This window comes from Rhodotorula graminis (genome assembly GCF_001329695.1).
Source record: "Rhodotorula graminis WP1 unplaced genomic scaffold RHOBAscaffold_4, whole genome shotgun sequence".
In the NCBI taxonomy this organism is placed as follows: Eukaryota; Fungi; Basidiomycota; class Microbotryomycetes; order Sporidiobolales; family Sporidiobolaceae; genus Rhodotorula; species Rhodotorula graminis.
The window spans coordinates 863,306-883,503 of NW_017264931.1; the positions used below are offsets into that span (position 1 = coordinate 863,306).

The following is a 20,198-nucleotide window of genomic DNA, read 5'->3' on the forward strand; positions in this document are numbered from 1 at the left end:
TAGTAATTAGTACTATAATCATGAATGTTCTGGCATATAGTTAATTGGTTAGGCTCACTTCCTTTTGAAGCCCAGAAGATTGAGATGAAGAAGAATACCTCACTGATAATGAATAATGCTACACCAAGGTTAAGACCTTTTTGTACAGCAAATGTGTGGTTTCCTAATAGAGTTCCCTCTGCTACAACGTCTCGGAACCATAGAGCCATTGAGCTCACAGTTGTGATGAATCCGATGATAACAAGGAATCCACCGTTAGATACTCCGTTGAAGTACATTGCAGCGGCCATAGTTAGGATTAGTAATGAGAATGAAGTTAGTAACGGCCATGGTGATGGAGTGAGGGGGAGAGAGGAGAGCGCACCATATCCAAACACGTCGTCGTCCTGCAGCGCGTACGCCCCGCCCTGTCCCTGCTGCGAGACGTACCCGCCCCACCCCGCCCCGGCGCCCGCCGAGGCAGCGCCCCAGCCCGTCCCACCCGGCCCGCCGAGCCCCATCCCGCTCAGGCCCATCGCCTCCTCCGAGCCGAGCCCTCCTCCTCCTCCTCCTCCCGCTCCCCCTAACCCTCCCGCACCGACACCCGCACCGACACCCGCACCCGCCGACGCGTACCCGCTCGGCGGGAGCCCCAAGTGCGTCAAGAGCTCCTCGGTGGCAGCGTTGACGGCGGGCGGGACCGTGCTCGGGTCGTCGAGGGGCATGCCCCAAAAGTCGGGCGAGCTGAAGTACGACTCGGGCTGCTGCGAGGGCTGCGAGGGCGGGGGCGGGGGCGGGTAGGCCGGGTGCTGCTGCGGGTGCTGAGAAGGAGGAGGAGGAGGAGGGTACGGCTGCGGTTGCGGCTGCGACGTCGGCGCAAAGCTCGCGCGCGTCGGTGACGTGGTCGACGACGTCGGCGGCGGCGCGTGGAGGTACGTGCTCGTCGGGTCGAACGACGCGAGCCCGCCCGACGCTGCCGTCGTGCCCGCTGCCGAGACCGTCGACGACGACGACGGCGGCTGCTGCTGGCTGGGCGCGGCCGGGCCGCCGAGAAAGTCGAGCAAGCCCAGGTCGACCGCAAAGTCGGCGTACGACGTCGTGTGGGCGCCCGCCGCCTGTGCGGCCGCCGCCTCGGGGTACAAGGACGACAGCGACGAGCCCGAGCCCGAGCCGGAGGACCCGGAACCGGCGCGAGCTGTCGACGTTGACGACGAGGCGCCGACGTCGCCGCCGTTGAGGCCCGGCGCCGAGGTCGAGGTCGAGTACGCGGCGGCGGCGGCGGCGGCCGGCCCGTACAGGAACGTGGGCCGGCCGTTGAACAGCGGGGCCGAGAGGTCCTGGGTCGAGAACGGCAGGCCCTTGTCGACCTTGCGCGCCTTGTGGTGCTGGTGCGCGTGCGGGTGCTGGTGCGCGTGCTGTTGCTGCTGCTGCTGGTGCTGGGCCGCCGCCGCCACCGCCGCCCCGGGCCCGTGGTGGTTGTCGTACGAGGCCTCGCCGCCCGCCGGCGACGGCCGGTCCGACCCACTGCCGCCCTCGGTCGCCGGGCTGCGCCCGTCGGTCCAGTCGTCCGGGTTGCCGCGCTTGAGGGCCGACTTGAGCGTCGACTGGGGCGAGCACGACGTGCTGCCGCCCGTCGCCGTGCCGCACGGTCGACCGGGCGGCGGCGGTGCGGCGGCCGACACGCGCGCGAGGTTGACGAGCGCGGCGTGCATGCCCGTCGCCATGAAGCTCGACTGGCGCATCGTGTCGAGCGCGTTGATGCAGCGCTTGACGTCGCTCGCGGCCGAGGGCGTGAGGGTCGCGCGCGGCGCGCCGGGCTCGGCCGGGTTGGCAAACACGCCGAGGAGGAGCATGAGGCCGCTCGTGACGGCCGCGATCGGGGCCCACGTCCACACTTTGCCAAACAGGTTGCGCTGCCGCAGCGTGTCGAGGACGTTGGCCATGGCGCGCGCCGCGTTGGTGCAGATGGCGAGCGACGGGAAGCCGAGCGCGCGCGAGCGCGCCGGGCTGACAAACTCGCGGTGGATGAGGATCTGGGTCTGGAAGTAGGTCGACATGAACCACGCCGACGTTCCGAGCTCGACGTCGTTCTGGCGCGCCGGGTTCCACGCGAGGTGCGGCGGGACCGTCTGGATCCACCGGTTCAGGGCCTGGTCGAGCTCGGCGACGGCCTTGATCGTCTGCTCCTGGCTCTTGTCGCGCTTGAGGCCGTACAAGAGCTTGAGCGCGCGACCCATGATGCCGTGCATCTCGATGACGCACGTCCAGATCGTCGAGGCCGACGCGGTCGACGCCGGCGGCGGCGGCGGTGGCGGCTCGCGCCGCAGAAGCGCGAGCTGGGCCGCACGCTCCCACGCGACGAGGTCGTCGTCCGAGATGTCGAGCGGCGCGGCAACGTCCATGTCGTCGTCCGAGATGGCGACGGGCCGGCCGAGCGCCGACGAGATGAAGCGGTCGTGCAGGCACAGGCAGTGGAACGCGCGCTTGCGCAGCTGGTCCTGCATGGGCGAGTTGGTCCACCGCGTGCGCGCCTCGCGGTGCGCGCCGACGTCGACGGCGCGGCGGACGGCAAACCCGATAAAGGTCCACGCCGTGACGAACCCGGTCGAGGCCGTGAGCCACAGGATCTGGAGGACGGCGGCCTGCAGGTCCCACAGCGACGCCGGGCGGAACGGGTCCTGCGCGCGAGAGAGGGGTCGGGCTTACGTCAGGTTCGGCGCTCGTGGGTGCCGAGAGAGGGGAGAGAGGCGGACGCACTCGACTGGCGCTGAGCGAGGCCCAGAAGAAGCTGTACCCGCGCGCGTGATGCATCTCGTTGTTGGCGCCGTCGGCGGCGGCGGTACCGAGGCCCGTGTCGAGGCGAGGATCGTCGACGAACCTGGCGCCCATGGCGAGGACCGAGTAGTCTGCGTCCTCCGAGACAAGGCGACGAGTCAGTGAGGGCTCGAGGGAACGAGGAGAGCTCGAGAGGAGAGAGAGAGAGAGAGAGAGAGAGAGAGAGAGAGAGAGGAGGGACGCACACAGGCCGAGGAAGCTCTTGTCCGAGTGGAGGAGGCCGTTGCGGATCCCGTCCTCGAAGTAGGCGCGGTGGAGGAACGGACACATTGTGCCGATCTGGGAGAAAAAGTCGTCGACGAGGCGCCGCGCGAGGTCTTGCGGCGGGAGCGGCGCGGGCGACAGGTTCAGGCGCAGGTGCTCGGCCGACAGGAGGTGTTCGGCGAGCGACGCGCCGTCGGTCGCCTCGGTCGGCGGCACGGCGCCGACGTAGGCGTGCACCGTCTCGACGAGGTGCAGGCCCGACTCGCGGCCGACGTAGCGCTCGGTCTGGATCACGAGGTCGTCGAGGCGCTCGCTCAGGTCGTGGATCACGTCGAGGTCGGTCGGCGGCGGGCTCGGCGCGCGCGACGAGGCCGACGGCGGGGCTTGTGGTGGCGGTACAGGAGCGGGCGCAGGCGTGTGCGTCGTCGTCGTCGTCGTCGTCGTCGTCGTCGTCGGCGGGCGGGGCGCGATCTGGGCAAGGTTGGCGGTGCGCAGCTGCGGGAGCGAGGGGGCGACGACCGGGGCGGGTCGAGCGAGGGGCGAGGCGGCGCCTGGTAGTGGTGGGGCGGACGACGAGGCGGCGGCGGCGGCCTTGTCGGACGACGAGAGGTTGGACAGGAGCCCCTCCATGGCCTCGAGGCGGCGCTCGAGCGACTCGACATAGCCCTTGGGCGGCGGACGTTTGACGGGGCGCTCCTGCGAGCGAGTTACGATCGGGAGGGAGGTTCATTCGTCAGCTAGATGAACGAGAACAGGGACGTCGATCATGGACCTGGCAGGGGTTCGGGGACCAAGGCGGGCAGGCGCGGAAGGAAAGAGTGGACGCACAGAGAAGACGCAGGGGATGCCTTGCGAGGCGCACAGCGTGCACGGCGTCTCTGCTATCGCCTCCTCGGGGCCGGTGGCTCCTCCAGTCGCGTCGCACCGGATCTGTTGCGCGAGGGAGAGTGAGGTCAGCAAGAGGGGAGGGGGACGCTGACGAGCGGGTGCACGAGGCTGAAGGAGAGGGGTGGAGGACGCACCTTGCGTTTCCTGCATAGGTTGCACGCGCGGACGATGCGGTTCTGGCGGCTCGTCTTGCTCGCCGCCAAGTCGGGGTTCGAGTCGAGCGAGGTCGAGGTGGTGCCCTGGTCGCGATCGGCGGACTGCATGGCGCGCGGTTGCGGGCTGAGGCGCTGGTGGTGGTGGTGGCGGTGGCAGGCAGCACAGCAGCAGGGGCGAGTGGCAGGAGGAGGAGGAGGAGCGCGAGCGAAAGGTCCGCCCGTCCCCGACGGCCGCTTGCGACGATTCGTGATCGACTCACCAACTCGGCATCTCGCAGGTTGGACTCGGTCTGGGTAGCGCGTACGAGTGCTTCAGGACCCGCAGCGAGTCAGAGCGCAGCTGTCTAGCGACGTGGGCCTGTCTTCGTCGCTCGTCTGGATCCGAGCCGAGTTCCGCGAGTACTCGTCGCCTCGCTTCCTCACCCACACCTCTCTCGAGCTTCCTCGCTCTTGCTTCCACCGGCCACACGCGAGCTTCTATCCACAACCTCCGACACCCCTCGCCTCGACTCGCCCGCCGTCGAGAACCGCCCGCCGGCCTCGCATCGGCCTCACCTCACCTCACCTCCGCGTCTCCACAACCGCCCACCGTGGCAGGCACTCCCTCGTCGACCCGCTCCACCCCGACCCAGACCCCGCGCGTCTCGCCCTCGCGCTCCCCCTCCACCGCCGCCGCCGCCGCCGACCCACGACCGCCCATCGCCTCTAGCTCCACCTCGGCACCGAACCCCGCTCTCGCCGCCGCCGCCGCCGCACCAGCGCCGCGCGTGCGCCGCCCACGCTCGCCCGCCCAGCAGCAGCAGCAGCATCAGCAACCGCAGCCGCACCTCGCCTCGGCGCACGGCGGCCGCCCGGGCGCCCTGCGCGGTGCGCGCGCCAGCGCCCTCGCAGCGGGTACCGGCGCCGAGAGCTACCTCGCGAGCGCGTCGGGTTCGCAGACGGACGGCGCAGACGGCGAGACCGAGTCGACCACGAGCGGCGAGAGCGACGGCGACGAGGCTGTCCTGCGCGCGCGCATCTTTGGCGAGGGGTTCGGCGGAGGTGACGCCGTGGCGGCGGTGGGCGGGTACGAAGCGGCGGGCTGGGCGCGCAGCGGGAGGGTCGGTGCGGCAGGCGGTCGAGGCGGGTCGACGGCGAGGGCGGCGGGCGCGGCGGCGCCGCTGTACGACGTGCGCAGGCTCGGCGCGCCGTCGCCGCAGTGGGCCGGCGAGCGAGGGCGCGGCGAGCACGTCCTCGTCAAGAAGCGCAGCACGTCGCCAGGATCCTCACGTGGCGGCGACTACGGTGCTGGCGGCGGCGGCGGTGCAGGAGGAGGAGGAGGAGGCGGCGGCGGCAGCAGTGCGCACCGCGAGCGGTCGTGGGGCTCGGCGCTCCTCGACACGCTCGAGGGCCACCACTCGCACTCGCAGGGCAGCAAGGAGCGTCGCCGGCCCGTGTCGCCGACGCTGAGCGCGCTCCGAGGCGGGCGCGGCTCGTCGGCGCGCAACCGGCCGACCAAGGTCCTGCCCTCGGAGCAGCCACCCGCCGTGCGCGAGCCGTCGCCGCCGCTCACGTTCGACTCGATCCGGCCAGGGTGGAGCAACCCGTTTGCGCTGTACCACATCCGCACCTCGCTCGTATTCGAGGTCGTCATCCTCGTCGTCGCGCTCGCGTTCGCCGTGTACCGCCTGTACTCGATGCAGCCGACGGCCGTCTTTCCCTCGATCCCGGCAGTCCCGCTCGGCGCCCTCGTCGTCTTTACGGTCGCCGTCCCCTTCATCGCGCTCTTCCGCCGCGAGGGCCACTACTTCAAGGCGCCGTTCACCGACGAGCGCGGGTACCGCGACTCGAAGCAGGCCGACGACGGCGTCGCCGCCGCCCTCGTCCTCCCCGTCCTCCTCGCCGTCGCAGTCTGGTGGGACACGTACGCGACCGCCGACGCGACCGGCCGTGGCGTCGGCCTCGAGGGCATCCGCTCGCTCGTCGACGTGTGGGAGCACAACGGCATCCACGCCGCGAGCTCGCCCCGTCTCGCGCTCGCGCTCGGAGGAGGAGGACGAGGAGGGCTCGACCCGTCGGTCCTGTCGGCGCCGCTCGAGCGCGCGAGGGCCCTGTTCCAGGCCCGGTACGAGCTCGTCCTCCTCACGGCGCTCAACGCCGCGTGCCTGTTGCTCCACCTCGCGCTCGCGAGGACCCTGTTCCGCATCGAGCGCCTCCCCAAGAGCAACACGAAGCGCTTTTTCGGCTTCATGGCCGTCGCGACGACGCTCAGCGCCGCCGTGTGGGCCGCGTTCGCCCTGTGCGACTACCTCGTCGACGGTCCGTCCTCCTTTCTCCCTCCTCCTCCTGTCGCGCCCCTCTTTGCGCGCCCCGGGACTGACTCGTTCGTCGCACTGCAGGCGGGCTCCCGATCCACCCGCTCGAGGCGGCCGTGACGACCCACATCCAGCAGTCGTCTTTCTACCTCGTGTCGCGCCTCGCCCGTCGCGGCTTCACGCTCGGCGAGCTCAACACGATGACGGTCGCCGGCAACGCCCTGTGCCTCGAGTTTTGGCGCTTGTCGTGGGCGAGGGTGCGTCCTGCGTCCTCTCCTTCCCCTCCTCGTCGGGTCACTGGAGCGAGTCATTGACGCTCGGACCTGGACCTCGCAGTGGAACTACAAGCGTGGCTTCCCGTACATCCCGCCGACTTTCCGAGCGCCGACGCCCGTCATCGCCTTCCAGTCGGTCCTCATCCCGGGCGCCTTCATGTCGGGCTTCCTCCTGTCGCCGCTCCTCGTCGTCTCGCGCCACATTGCCTCGCGCCCGTCGCACCGCCTCAAGTGGCCCACCGAGCGCGAGCGGCACCGCAAGCTCCTCGCGCTCGGCGTCGCCGTCGGCCTCGCCGCCATCGTGTGTGTCCCGCTCGGCGGCTGGGCCGGCTGGATGCTCGGCGCGTCGCCGCCCTCGTTCGCGCGCCGACTCCGTCGCCCCTGGGGCTGGGCACTGCGCTTCTTTGCGTTCGGCGACAGCGACGGCGTCGCCGACTGGCAGCAGCCCGCCGCGCTCCACCCGCCCGGCTGGTCCTTGTTCTCGGCCAAGCGCACGTCGCGCGGCTGGAGGAGGATCGCCCTCGTCGCCTACTGGGGCACGACCATCTCGTCGGCCATCGGCGGGTGGCAGACGCACCTCGTGCGCAAGCGCCGCATCCGCACGCGCGCGAGCCCGGCGCAGCACCACCACCACCACCACAAGCCGTCGCCCGGGCACTCGCCGACGACGTCGTCGTTTGCCTTGTCCGGGGCCGCAGGCGGTCCGGGCGGCGCAGCGGGCGAGGGCTCGACGGCGGCGGCGGCGGCGGCGCAGGGCGAGGGAGCAGTGCGCTCGACGGGGAGCGCCGCAGCTGCCGCAGCGGGCAAGCGCCTCCTCGGCTTCGGCATGGACGCGATGCACGGCGCGGCGCGCATGAGCGCCGCTGCGGGCGCGAGCGCCGGCGTCTCGATGCGCCGCTCGCCCGTCGGGCGGATCGGCGCCGAGAGCGCGCGCGAGGAAAAGGCCGTGCACGCGAGCCTCAACATGCGGCGCAAGTTCTTTCACGCGCTCGCCGTCCTCATGTTCGTCCCGGGCATCGCCGTCGACGTGCGTCATCCTCTCTCTCTCTCTCTCTATCCTCGTCCCTGCCGTCCTCGAGCCTGACTCTCTCTCTCTCCCTCTCCCTCTCGCAGCCCGCCTTTACGTCGCTCGCCTTCTCGGTCGCCTTCTCGCTCTTCACGTTCGCCGAGTACGCGCGCTACTTTGCCCTGTACCCGATCGGCGGGCCCCTGCACATCTTCTTCTCCGAGTTTGTCGACTCGAAGGACGGCGGCCCTGTCATCCTGAGCCACTTTTACCTCTTGACGGGCTGCGCCGGAGGCCTGTGGCTCGAGGGTCGCGGCATCAACCGCTACACGGGCGTGCTCGTCCTCGGCGTCGGCGACAGCCTCGTGCGTCCCTCCTTTCCCCCACCCCCTATCTTTCCTCCTCCTCGATCGTCTCGCGCGCCCACCGAGCCCTCACTGACTGATCCTCTCTCTGTGCGACGACAGGCCTCGATCGTCGGCAAGCTCGTCGGGCGCACGCGCTGGCCGGGCACGACCAAGACGCTCGAGGGCACGGCCGCCTTCATCTCGTCGGTCGTCCTGTGCGGCTGGCTGCTGCGCCTCGTCGGCGTCGTCGAGCCCTTCTCGGTGCGTCTCTCCTCTCTCTCTCTCTCTCTCTTCCACGGCGTCCCGATCGAGCGGACCTGACCGTGCACGCTCCCCCTGGCGCTCCCGCAGCTCCCTCGCTACATCCTCGGCGTCACGCTCGCCGCCCTCCTCGAGGCAGCGTCGGCGCAGAACGACAACCTCGTCATCCCGCTGTATCTGTGGAGCGTCCTGTCGCTCTTGTCTGTGTAGCACGGGGAGGACGACGTGTCGGCGCCTGCCGGTAGCAACATAGATCTCGCTTTCCTGACTCTCGTGGAGCGTGCCAGGGTCGAGAGAGAGGACCGAGAAGGACTCGAGTTGCACATGGACGGACTTGACGAGCTCGGGAACGTGGTACACAGAGAGCAGGCGGCGAGCGAGCTACTTGACAAAGCGGTCCATGTTGTTCTTCCCTCCCTTCGCCTCGGCGGCGGCGTACGCCGGACGCGCCATGATGGCCTCGTGCCACCTCGTCAGGTTCGGGTACCGGCTCACGTCGAGCGGCGTGGCGGCGAGGCCCTCGGCGATGAACGACATCATGACTGCGCGCGAGCGGGCGACGGTCAGTCTGGGCGAGAGAGGAGAAGGAGAGAGAGAGAGAGAGGACGCACCGTCCGCGCCGGTGAGCCTGTTGCCGACAAAGTACTCCTTGCCCTCAAGGCTCGCCTCGACGTGCTTGAACATGGCCTTGAGGCGCGGGAGGCCAAACTGGCTCATGGCCGCGCCCGTCACGAGGTTGACGATCGGGCGTGCGACCCAGGGGGCCTGGAGGCCGATCTGGGTGAACACGAGCGAGAACATGAGCGGGCCCATGGCCGAGCCCTCGGCGTAATGCAGCCAGTAGAGGTACTCGGCGCGCTCCTGCGGGTCGGACGACGAAGCCGATAGGCCGAGGCGCTCGCCGTAGCGCTCGATGATGAACTCGGTGATGGCGCCCGACTCGGCGAGCGTGAAGGTCTTGCCGTTGTCGGTGATGGTGACGACGGGAGACTGCGAGGGGAGGAAAGGGGCTGCGGGTGAGCCTCTCGAGCGCGACTCGTTGTCGGGGTCGTTGGTAGCTCACCTTGCCGGTGGGGTGAACGTCGTAGAGCTCGGGCGGCGCAAGGTTGGTCTTGGTGTCGCGAATGTAGCGCTTGACTGGTGGGCGGTCGTGAGGAGCGAGGAGCGAGGCGAGAGGGCGAGGAGGGAGGGAGGGGATGCGAGTCAGTCAACCTGCCGGCGTCGACTCGAGGGAGAACAGGCACTGCTCACCCTCGTACGTGAGGCCGAGCTGCGCGCAGAGAAAGGACGTGAGCCGGTTGTTGGCCGAGAGTGGGGAGAAGGAGAAGGAGGGGCGCACCTCCTCGAGGAGCCACAGGATGCGCTGAGCGCGCGAGTCGTCGAGCCTGTGTGCACTCTCGCGTCAGTACACTGCGCACCGAGTGCGGCTGGACGAGTGAGAGCGGGCGCACCAGTGAACGACGATCTTCGGGGCGGCCATTTCGTCACGAGCGGTCGAGGGCGAGGCGAGGTGCGAAGAGACTTGGTCGAGGCGGTCTTGGGCGGGAATGCTGGGCAGCGGGCTTGCGAGCGGGTGCAAGAGCGAGGAGGGGAGGGAGGAGGAGAGCAAGCTCCGGTGAAGGACGTTGCCGGGGCTTGCGCACACGGCCTCGAGGCCGACGTCTCGCGATTTTAGTTATCAGACGGCTCTTTCGCGCATAGAGTGCGTCCGAACGAGCGCTGTAGAAATGCAACACGACCAGGGGAACAGACTACTGCGAGGGGAGGGGGGAATCTAGGGGAGGGAGCTGCGCGAGACGAGGAGGTCACCACGGGTTCTGCGCCGCCAACGTCGACGAGCTCGCGTTCCCTCCAGAGCCCCACACCGACGCGCCTCCTGACTCGTCGAACGACGTCGCGTGCGTCGGCGTGCGGTCGACGGCGCCATCGTGGTCGAACCCGTTGGCGCCGGCGAAGGTGAACGAGGGAGTGTCGGCGGTCGCGGTGCCGAACGAGGGGAGCGACGGGAACGAGAAGGACGACGTCGCGGCGTAGTGGTCGTCGGGCAAGGTGACGCTCGACGCGCCCCAGCCGGTCTCGGCGGGCGGCGCGATGCTGGACGGGTCGACCGAGGCGGCGTCACCGTTCCACTGTCGGCGCAGGAGCTCGTGCGGGTCGAGCGACTGGTCGAGCTGGGTGAGGTCGGCCTGCGGCGGCTCGATGGATGGAGGAGCTGAGGGTGCACGGGCGCTGTCGGCCGTCGACGAGGCGGACGAGGCGGCGCCGGCAGGAGCAGGAGGGTGGGGGAACTCGTCGTCGGGCGGGCTTGCGGCCCGCTCGTGTACGGGCTTGGACAGTTGTGCGACCTCGGCGCGCAGCTTGTCGATGTTGAACACTGTCGGGTCGTTCTCCTCCGCTGCTGGAGCCGCCGCCGCCGCCGCCGCCCGGACCGGCGTCGCAGGCTTCTTGCTCGCCTCGACCGACCTGCGCCTCGCCGCCGCCTCGTCCTCGTCGGCCTCGGACCCAACGCGCGACCTCGCGAGCGACAGGCTCGACGAGCTGCGGCCGCCCGTGGTCGAGATGGCCGGGCTGCCCGACTTGGCGGCGAGCGAGGTCGTCGACGACGACGACAGCCGCGGCGGGCCGTCGTACTCCTCGTTGGACGTGGCGCGCGACATGGGCTGCGAGTCGGTCGCCTTCTTGCGGCGAAAGATGTTGAGGCCCTTGCGCTCCTTGCGCGCGCGGCGGGCCTCCTCCTCCTCCTTGGTGACGACCTCGCGCTCGGGCGCGTCCGGGTCCAGGTCGGGCTCGTCAAAGTGGTCGCCCGTCGTCTTGAACCCGACGTAGGCGAGGAGCTTGGGCATGCGGGGCCGGTAGCTCAGGTGGCCGTCGAGGAGGTGCGTCACGTCGACGTTCTCGAGGTCCGGCACGAGCTCGATCGGGCGCAGGCCGGCGACCGTCTGCAGGCCGCCCGTCGTCGCGCGAAACAGGTACCCGAGCACCCAGTCGTTCATGGCGAACCCGTTGACGAACCGGCCCGAGACGACGCCTCGCACCTCGCGCCACACCTTGCGCGACGCCGTCACGGTCGCGCCGAACAGGTACACCTCCTGCACGACGCCGAACGCCTTGCGCTTGGCGAGCTCGACGAGGGCGAAGAAGATGACGCGGGCGCCGAGCGAGAACCCGACGAGCGAGACGGGCCGGACGCCGAGTCGGCGGTTGAGGAGGATGTCGGCGAGGATGGCGCCGGCCTGGACGGCACGGTCGAGCGCGTTCGACCACGGGTTGTCGATCAGGTACGAGAGCTTGGTGAGCACTGTGGGAGGACGAGGGTCAGGTTGGACTCGATCGGGGACAAGGCGGGCAGAGGACGGCAGGGACGCACTCATGGGCCACTGGAGCGCGCTCATGAGGGCCGTCATGACGGTGGCGGCGAGCACTTGCTGACCGGCCTGGGTGAGGACCTCGGACGTGAGGATGTTGAGCGCTCGGCCCGTGTCGCCCATCATGTCGGGCTCCCACAGGACCGACAGGACGTCGCCCATGACCGGGTCGATCGTGCTGAACGGGAGGCGCACGTCGTCGCGGATGCCATTCATGAACCTGTCGACGTCGGGGAGGGCCAGAGCGTGAGTTCGTCGACCTCGAGGCGCCGCGGCAGAGAGAGAGAGCGCGAGAGGCGGACGCACCCAGAGACGGTGAGGAACACGTTGAGGCGCTTGTTGTTGTGCACGGGCAGGATGTCGAACGTCTGGACGTGCTTGGTGCGCTTGGCCATCGCCTTGCCGCCGATTGTCGCGCCCGTGAGCGTCGCGCCGGACGAGATGATGGCCGCGCCGCCGGCGCCGGCGAGGAAGCCCGACGTGCCCGACACGCCGACGGTCGCGAGTGCTGCGCCGAGCCCGGCGCCGATGAACGGGGCGAGGAGGCCCGCCGAGAGGCCAATGACGAGGCCGCCGCCGACGGTCGCGGCGCCCATGAGGAGCAGGCGCTTCTGCTTGTCCTTTAGGCGTCGACCCTCGAGGACCTCGTCGTGCTTCTTGTCCTTGACGGCCTCCTGGATCTCGAGCGCCTCGGTGAGGCGGCGCTCGAAGCGCACGACGTCCATCCAGTCGAGGCCGAGCTTCTCGGCCATGCACCCGAGGAGCACGCGCGAGCGCGCATCGTACACCGAGTCGGCGATGAGGGCGAGGAACAGGTCGCACAGGATCGTCCACCGGATGTCGAGCGTGACGGTCTTGTCGAGGCTCGTGAGCGTCTTGGACACGCCCGGGAGCGACGAGGGGAGCGGGTCGAGGAAGTTGTTGGGCTGGCGAGTCTCGGGTGCGGCGTCGTCGTAGGCGGGAGGGGCTGGGGAGGACGCTCGAGGCGTGGGTGGCTCCGAGTCGGAATCGGATAGAGGAGGCGAGGGAGTGGAAGGAGGAGCGTCGGCGTCGGGGAGGGGAGAGGGGTAGTCCGGATGGGGCGACTTGGGCGAGTCGGCGAGGGAGGTGGAGGAGGGCGAGTCGAGGGCGCCGCCGATGTCGCCGCCGTCGTCGTCGATGAGCGCGTCAAACATGCTGCGCCCACGCCTGGTCGGCGTTCTGGGCGACGAGGGCGACGCCGCGGTCGCCGTCGTGGGCGACCGAGGCGACGTCGGCGGCGACACGACCTCGCTCGCTCGCCGCTCGATCTCGCGCACCTGCCGCCGCACGTAACCCAGATCCCGCCCCTCGTCCTCGCCCTCGTCCTCGCCGGGCGCGAGCGCCATGTCGCCCAACCGGTCCTCGAGGTCCTGCGCGTCGGCTCCTGCCGCGAGCTTGACGTCCTCGTCTGCCCGCTCCCGCACTTCTCGCTCGCGCCGCGCCTGCTCTGCTCCGGCCCGTCGCGACTGCTCCTCCCGCTCGCGCTGACGCGCCGCATCGACCTCGGGCCGGTCGTCGTCCAACTCGAGCGCGATGTCGCCCTCGTGCGCGGCGAGCTCGGCGGCCTCGGGGTCGTACTCGGGGTTGTCGATCGTGTAGGTGGCGACGAGGGACGGGACGAGGTCCTCCGAGGTGACGCCGTGCTCGGCGAGCTGCTCTATCATGCGCTGTTCTGCGAGAGCGAGGGGGGGCAAGAGCGAGGTTAGTCGAGCGCGCTCGAGGAACCGAGGGGCACTGAGAGTGGACGCACCTGCGCTGTCGACCTCCATGTGGCGGTACAGGCGGCCCATGATCTTGTTGGCCCAGTTCTGGCAGCTCTCGCGCGCCGGCTCGAGCTCCTTGGCGCCTTTGGCGGCGAGCGCGAGCCCTTGGACCATCTCGCGCGCGACGAGGCGACACAGGCCGACGTAGGCGATGCGCTGGCCCTCGGTGAGGAGCGTCTTGGTCTGCTGCATCTGCGAGAGCGGCGTCATGCTCGTGTCCTCGTTGAACAGGTACTGCGTGCGCATCGAGATCTCGTCCTCGTCCGGGTCGTCGTCGAGCTCGAGGCGCGTGTAGTCCATCTCGTCCATGCCGCCCTTCTCGCGCAGGCCGGCTGTCGCGCCCTCCTCGTCGGCGTCGACGACTCGGCCGGTCGCGTTACCCGTCGTCGCGGCGCCGGCCATGGTCGCGTAGCCCGACGAGGCCGAGGCGGCATCGGGCGCGTCGGGTAGTCGTGCGGGTGCGCGCCCGGTGCGCCGCGTCGTGCGCTTGTGGGCGGCGGCTGCGGTGGTGGTGGTGCCGGGTGCGGCGTCGTCGTCGTCGGCATCGACTGCGTCGGCGTCGAAGAGCGACTTGGGCGCCTCGAGCTCGGCCGAGCGCAGGACGGGCATGTCCTGCCAGCCCTCGTCCCAGATGTCGGACGACATTGCGCCTGGCTGCGAGCGGGAACGAGAGCGCAGGTCAGCACACGATGAGGCTCGGGGTCCGGGTCGACGCGACACGGTGGCACAGGAGAGAGAGAGAGAGGGTGCGCACCTGGACGTGTCTGTCCACGTTGTAGGTGAGCCCACTGGGCGGCGTGCGCCTCCTCGAGTCGCAGGCGAGACGAGGCGCGTCGGGCTGGTGGGGAGGGTCGAGACGAGGCGCCGGTCGTGCGAGCAGTCGCGCGAGGACAGGCGGCTCAGGGCGAGCGCACTAGAAGCGGCGTCGAGTGCGTCGGCTGGTCGCTGGAGAAGACCGCTCGGCGTGGTGAGGTGGACAAGGCTCGCCCCTCGCAGCGAGTCCTCGTCGTCGACCAGCTGTCCCTCTCGCGCTTCACTTCGATCTGGCCCTCTGCTGCCAGCGCTTACGCGGGACTCGTCTGCAGGCTTGTCGGCCGAGTTCACCTGCTCAGAGCTCGCTCGGCTCTCTCGCGGCGGCCGACGCTCGTCCGGTGCTCACGAGCGGGCCAGTCTTGCTCAGTCTCTGACTTGCAGCTCAGTCCAGCTCGTACACGACGGTCAAGCTCCCTCCCCCAGGCGGACCCTGCCCCTCGCCTCCACCGCTCACGTACACCGCCGTGTCGCCGACCAAGCCCGCGACGAGCCCACCGACCGCCGCACGCGCATGCCGCGTCGAGTGCACGTCCGAGTCGGTGCTCATCGTGTGGCGCTTGCCCTGCACGAGGCCCGAGGGCGACGCCTCGGCCTTGACAAAGACTTGGAGGACGCGGCCGCCCTGAGCGCGGATCGGGTCGAGAATGGCGAGGAGCGCTCGAGCGTCGACTGCGAGGCGAGGCGAGGTCAGCTCACTGCTCTTCTGCTGCCTCGTCCTGCACTCCTCGGTCTCGAATGGGAGAAAAGGGCTCACTGGCGTCCTTCATGAACCCGGACGCGATCCCGAGCCGCTTCCTGCCCTGCTCAGGCTCGACCGCCCTCTTCTCCTCCGCCAAGAGCAGGATGTGACAGTCGTCGAGCTCTGCGCCGCTGCTGCAGCTCGCCTTGGCGCTCCACCGCTCGCCGCCGCTGCTCAAGCCCTCGGCGACGCTGCTCTCGGACCCGTCCATCTCGCCGAGCGCGACGGCAATCCCGAGCGCGGTCGCGTATCGCGACGAGCCCATCGAGCTGTACGTGTCGGACGTGATCGGCTCGAGGCCTTTTGCCCGGATGGCCGAGATCTTGGAGCTCGTGAGGAGCGGGCACTTGACGAGGATGAGGTGGACGTCGGACGGGGCGAGCTTGGCGTCGGCTGTTGCGGTGGCTCGACTTGTCAATACGACGCTGCCGTAGAGAGGCGGTCCTGGCACTCACCCATCATGCTCTTGATCGTCTTCTCGACCTGCTGAACGTGCACGGGCGACCCAACCTCCTCCGGCTCGAGCTTCCTCGTCCTGCCCGCCATCGCGACGACACCAGTCGGCGCCCCACCCTTCTCCTTGACGATGAGCGTGACGTGCGGGTTCAGCACGCCCTCGGTGCCGCCAGAGAAGACGGCGATGCTCGACGGAGGGATCCGAGGGTGCCAGACGGCGGCCGACAGTGTGCGCGAGAAGCTGTGGGGAGGCAATCAGGGTCAGAGCGTGTGCCGAGAGCTGGAGAGAAGCTGTGCACGCACTCGTTGACGCAGCCGTTGCCCTCGCTCTTGCCGACGACGGCCATGATGTCGTCCGCGCCGAAGCCCTCCTCGTCGCGCAGGCGCTCCAGCGCTGTCGTGTCGTCAGGGCCAGACGTCGAGTACTTGAACAGGCGAACAGGATAGGCCATGTTTCGCAGAGCTCGAGCGTGTGAGGCGAGGAGGGAGAGCGAAAGAGAGCCGGGCGCGAGCGACGGCCGGGGGGGCGGTGGCTCGGCCGACGGCCGCGCGTGAGTCCGGAGAAGGCGGGGCAAGATAAGGTGCGTTCGCTCGAGCGCGCGCACGAGAGTAGAAGCGCCGACGAGTTGCAGCAGGCTCAGGTCGTCGGCGAGAACGGAGCGCTCGAGCCTCCTCGCGCCGACCGCGAGGTCAGAACGACGAGCGCTTCGACGGGTTCGCTCGCGACGCTTCCGTGTGACCGGCGAGCTCGCTGGACCGTCCGTCACAGCGTGTCAGCAGAGCTCGAGCACAGCGCAGCCAAGGTCTGAATCAGGGTCGAGCACGCCGCTGCAGTGAGGGGATCGTGCGCAGGACGCAAGGTGCACGTCCGCTGCGTACCGCCTGGAGCTGCGACCGTACGCTTAGCGCGTCGTCAGGCTTCGCGAGCCTGCTCTCCTCTGTCTCGCCTGCATGCCTGAGCGCTGCGCGGGTGCGAGGCGCAATGTGCCGGGTGACGGTCGGGACGACGAGGCGGGTCCAGGGGACAATCGGAGCCCGCGACGAGAGCGACTTGGCACAGCTCTGTTCGATGGGCTCCTCGCGCTTGTGCGGACACCTGAACATCGCTTGCGAGAGGTGCGCGAGGAGGAGGAGGAACGAGATTATGAGCGGGACTGCCGCCGTCAACTGCGTTCGAAGCCATGCTTCGCCGTGGTGCTTTCCCGAGCGGGCGACGAGGACGGGGACAAGCAGGCACCACGGGCGATAGAAAGCTTGCAGAGCTCGCACGCAGCCGTGCGATCGCGCGATAGCGCGCTCCAAGCACTCCCTGCTCCCGGTACCGAGCGGCTCGAGGAGCGCTTCGCAACCCAGGCCTGCTTCCCCCCCACTTGTGTGCCGGTACGCCGCTCGTCGCCACCCGCTCGTCGACGACAGCTCCCTCCCTCACCCACTCGCTGCGAGAGACGACGCGTGCGCGACCACCGCCGGAGCAGCTGCGCTCGATCCTCCACCCCACACGCGTGCTCGTCGACCTTCTCAAGTTCGCCTTTCCCCACCGCGTCCTCGCTTCGCCCGACACGCGCCAACGTGCGTCCTTCTCTCTTCGATCTGTTCGTTCGCGCGCACACTCCTCGGAGGACCAGCGAGCGGGGATCGAGGTGGTCTCGGAGCCCGGCAGGCGCTCAGTTCTCGAGCCGACGGACAAGAGGACGGACGGCTCACCCACCTCCTCGGCGGCCTCGTCTGGAGAGTGCGGAGCCCTCTCGACGGGCGCGTCGAGCGTCCAGAGGAGCAGCGCTAAGTGGGAGCGAGACGAGCAGCGCGACTGACAACTTTGCCCGCCCGTTCTCTTCGTCTCTTCCTCCTCGAACGACAGCGCGCCAAGCTCGATCGAGCGACGCGCTTTTGCCTTCCGCGCAGAACCCGGTGCTCCCCCCTCAATCAGCAAGGTCCGCGGCGAGTCCGAGGAGAAGCTCCGCACACCGAGCCGCGTTCGCCGCACGCCGGCAAAGGGGCGACGTCCTCTCTCCTCTCTCCTCTCTCCTCCTCCTCCTCTCGTCAGCCTCGGTGTTACCTCGCCCCACCTGGAGCCTCCGCAAGTTCCTCGCACCACGTGGTGCCGCCTCCAGCTGCACCTCGCCTGTTGGTGCCGGACGTCGCCCTCGAGTCGCGCCGTGGTTCGGTGATCCTCCTCGTCCGTCCCCTCTCATCTCTCGCCTGCCAGCATCATGCATGTGATGACATGCTCTATTTCCTCACAGCTTCAGCCTCTGCCGCAATGCAAGTCGACCAGAGCGCGCCAGTCGCCGCCGTCGAGCCCCCTCCTCCTCACTCGACGACCGCCCACCGCCCCCACACCGTCTCGTACGCGTTCCCGGGTCCATCAGCGCCAACCACCGCCTCGCAAGCGTACCACACGGCCCAGTACACGCCACGCGATGCCGACTCGTCTCCTCGAGCCGGCGACTTCCTCGTCTCGCGGCACGGCCACGGCAACTTCTCGTTCGCGCCGCGCCCGCCCGCTCGCCAGCCACCGCACGACTCGCATCACGCCCACGTCGACCACTACTACGTCGACGATGGCCGCCCTCGTCATGCGCTCGAAGCGCAGCCCCGCTCGATGGCGCTCGCCGCCTCGCCCGGCTTCGTGCCGCCGCCGTCGTCCTCGGCCCGCGTCTCGTCGCCCGCCCTGTCGGGCAGCGCACACGCCTACTCGCAGCCGAGCTACGGGCAGCAGTACGAGCGGGCGGCACAGGGTGGACACGCCGCAGTGAGCGGGCCCATGCAGCGCGTCGTCTCGACGATCCAGTTCTTGGGCGGCGAGTACACGCCTCAGCGCGAGTACTCCGGCTCGCCGGCCGCAGAGCAGCCGCACGTCTACCAGGCGCCGAGCCAGAGGCCCACAAGCTCGCGCTCGGCTTACACCTTCGGCACGGCGTCGGGCCCGTCGACGCAGCCGCAGCGCAGCCAGGCGCAAGCGCACTACCCTGCCGCCGCCTCGGGTCCCGCCCTCGACTGGGCCAAGCCGCGCAGCGGCGGCATGACGGCGCCGGCCCCAGGGCAGCAGCACCAGGCCGTGCCGGGCCACAGCTTCGCGCCGGCGCCGGGTCCGTCGCGCGCGCAGCTCCCGCCGCCGCCGCCGCCGCCGCACCTGTCGTCGTCGATGCGGTACCACCACGGCCACGCCGTCTACTACTCGTCGTCGTCGTACGACCCGGCCGAGCACATGCTCCGCACCCAGTCGAACGAGTCGGCCATGACGGCCTACTCGACGTCGACCGAGTCGTCGTACGCGTCGACGGGCGGACCCTCGTCGAGCCACGACCACCAGCGGTTCGTCCACCCGGCGCTCGCTCGAGCGAGCGGCGCCGACAGCGGCTACTACGGCTCGCCGTTCATGAGCCGCTCGAGCGAGTTCGCCCGTTCGACGAGCTCGAGCGACGCCGGCGGCGGCCTCTCGGGCCTGCGCATCGCCGGTGCGCTGCGTGCGTCGCAAGGTGGGCCCGGACTGGCGGGCGACCTCGACGACGAGCTCCTGCGGGCGTCGATGGGTCGAGGCGGTCCGAGCGGGCCCAAGGCGCCCAAGCGCCGCGCTGCGCCCGACATCTTCCACCCGCCGCCGCAGGCCATGCTTGCCCCTGGAGCCTACTCGCCCTCGGGCAGCGCCATCGGCGCTCGTCGCGGCTCGCCTTACTCGCCCTCGTACGCGGCGAGCCTCCCGACCGACGCCGAGTTCGCCGCCCTCCCGACCAAGCGCTCGCGCGGCCGTCGCCCACCGGTCCAGTCGGACCTCGTCGTCGAGATCGAGGACGACGACGACTACTCGGTCTCGTTCGAGCCGTCCGAGGCGCAGATTGCGTGGGCCGGCCTCACCAAGACGGGCAAGCTCCGCAAGATCTTCCTCTGCAAGGTGCCCGGCTGCGGCAAGTGCTTCAAGCGCAGCGAACACCTCAAGCGGCACGTGCGCTCGATCCACACGAACGAGCGGCCATTCCAGTGCCAGTGGCCGACGTGCAAGCGCCTCTTCTCCCGCCACGACAACCTCAACCAGCACGTGCGTCCTCTCTCTCTCTCCCTCCCTCGACGTGTCCTCGCGGGCAAAAAATTGACTCTAGCTCTCCCCGTCGCCCTCGTCTACAGCTGCGCACCCACCGCGAGCCCGGCATGTCGGACGCCGACTTCTCGACCGCGCTCGAGCTTTACTTCGGCAACCGCCTCGCCGAGGTCGAGCGCGAGCACTCGTGGTGCTCGAAGGGCGAGTCGGCCGTGGCGCGCAAGAAGCGCGTTCAGCGCGAGGCCCTCGGCGAGATCGAGCCTGCAGCGGGACCTCGCGAGGGCGGCAGCGGCGAGGGCGACGCAGGGCCGCGCCGCGTCGAGCAGCAGCCGCTCGTCATGGTCGACCACGAGCGCGTGTTCGCCGAAGGCGGCGAGCGCGAGGAGGGCGAGTACCGCCTCGGCGACGACGACGACCAGGACGGGCTCGGCGCGACGCTCGTCGAGGGCGAGGTCTCGCCGACCGGCTTTGACGGCGACGACAACGGCCCGTGGGCCGCCCGTCGCACGTCGCGCTCGAGCGTGAGCGACGCTGGCGGCGGGCCCGGCGAGGCGCAGGTGCCGGAGCAGGCGCACGAGCCCGCGGGCCTCGAAGCCGAGATGCAGCGTGTCGCCGAGCCGCAGCCGGCGCCCATGCGTGTCCCGGCGCGGATGCTCGCCCTCATGCGCGAGCAGCCGCAGCAGGACGGGCGCTGAGGCGCGCTCGTCGTCGTCGTCGAGCGACCTCGCCGCTTTCGAGCCTTCCCTCCTCCGTGCTTTCCT

At 69.8% G+C, this 20,198-nt stretch overlaps 5 protein-coding genes across 5 annotated transcripts; 2 read left to right on the forward strand and 3 right to left on the reverse strand.

Moving 5' to 3' along the window:
* Window positions 1-68: 68 nt before the first annotated feature.
* Window positions 69-344, reverse strand: RHOBADRAFT_2082 (uncharacterized protein; the record flags this gene model as incomplete). Its single annotated transcript, XM_018412545.1, has 1 exon — window positions 69-344. A coding segment is annotated over one exon (276 nt), but the record flags the coding sequence as incomplete, so codon positions are not given.
* A 3,823-nt stretch (window positions 345-4,167) lies between these two features.
* Window positions 4,168-8,513, forward strand: RHOBADRAFT_52455 (uncharacterized protein; the record flags this gene model as incomplete). Its single annotated transcript, XM_018416345.1, has 7 exons — window positions 4,168-4,177; window positions 4,659-6,359; window positions 6,440-6,612; window positions 6,692-7,657; window positions 7,744-8,001; window positions 8,104-8,244; window positions 8,335-8,513. 7 exons carry the CDS (start codon window positions 4,168-4,170, stop codon window positions 8,452-8,454), a joined length of 3,369 nt encoding a protein of 1,122 aa, XP_018272496.1. The 3' UTR covers window positions 8,455-8,513.
* Window positions 8,514-8,544: 31 nt separating this feature from the next.
* On the reverse strand, window positions 8,545-9,810 carry RHOBADRAFT_52456 (uncharacterized protein). Its single transcript, XM_018416346.1, has 6 exons — window positions 9,696-9,810; window positions 9,584-9,629; window positions 9,496-9,514; window positions 9,308-9,381; window positions 8,856-9,234; window positions 8,545-8,786 (listed from the first exon to the last, which is right to left on the reverse strand). Exons 1-6 carry the CDS (start codon window positions 9,722-9,724, stop codon window positions 8,626-8,628), a joined length of 708 nt encoding a protein of 235 aa, XP_018272497.1. The 5' UTR covers window positions 9,725-9,810; the 3' UTR covers window positions 8,545-8,625.
* A 1,109-nt stretch (window positions 9,811-10,919) lies between these two features.
* Window positions 10,920-13,792, reverse strand: RHOBADRAFT_25518 (uncharacterized protein; the record flags this gene model as incomplete). The annotated part of the gene is made up of 4 exons (XM_018412691.1): window positions 13,381-13,792; window positions 11,916-13,302; window positions 11,612-11,829; window positions 10,920-11,542 (listed from the first exon to the last, which is right to left on the reverse strand). Coding segments are annotated over exons 1-4 (2,550 nt in total), but the record flags the coding sequence as incomplete, so codon positions are not given.
* Window positions 13,793-19,287: 5,495 nt separating this feature from the next.
* RHOBADRAFT_894 (uncharacterized protein) lies at window positions 19,288-19,437 on the forward strand (the record flags this gene model as incomplete). Its single annotated transcript, XM_018419234.1, has 1 exon — window positions 19,288-19,437. A coding segment is annotated over one exon (150 nt), but the record flags the coding sequence as incomplete, so codon positions are not given.
* Window positions 19,438-20,198: the final 761 nt, after the last annotated feature.

Bases quoted from the DNA above. Each gene is read 5' to 3' on its own strand.
- RHOBADRAFT_52456 (XM_018416346.1), bottom strand. From the start codon at position 9,724: ATGGCCGCCCCGAAGATCGTCGTTCACTG. The intron at 9,235-9,307 runs GTGAGCTACCAA...CTCCCCTCGCAG, and splicing joins ACGTTCACCCCACCGGCAAG to TCTCCCGTCGTCACCATCAC. The intron at 8,787-8,855 runs GTGCGTCCTCTC...GCTCGCGCGCAG, and splicing joins CAGGCTCACCGGCGCGGACG to TCATGATGTCGTTCATCGCC.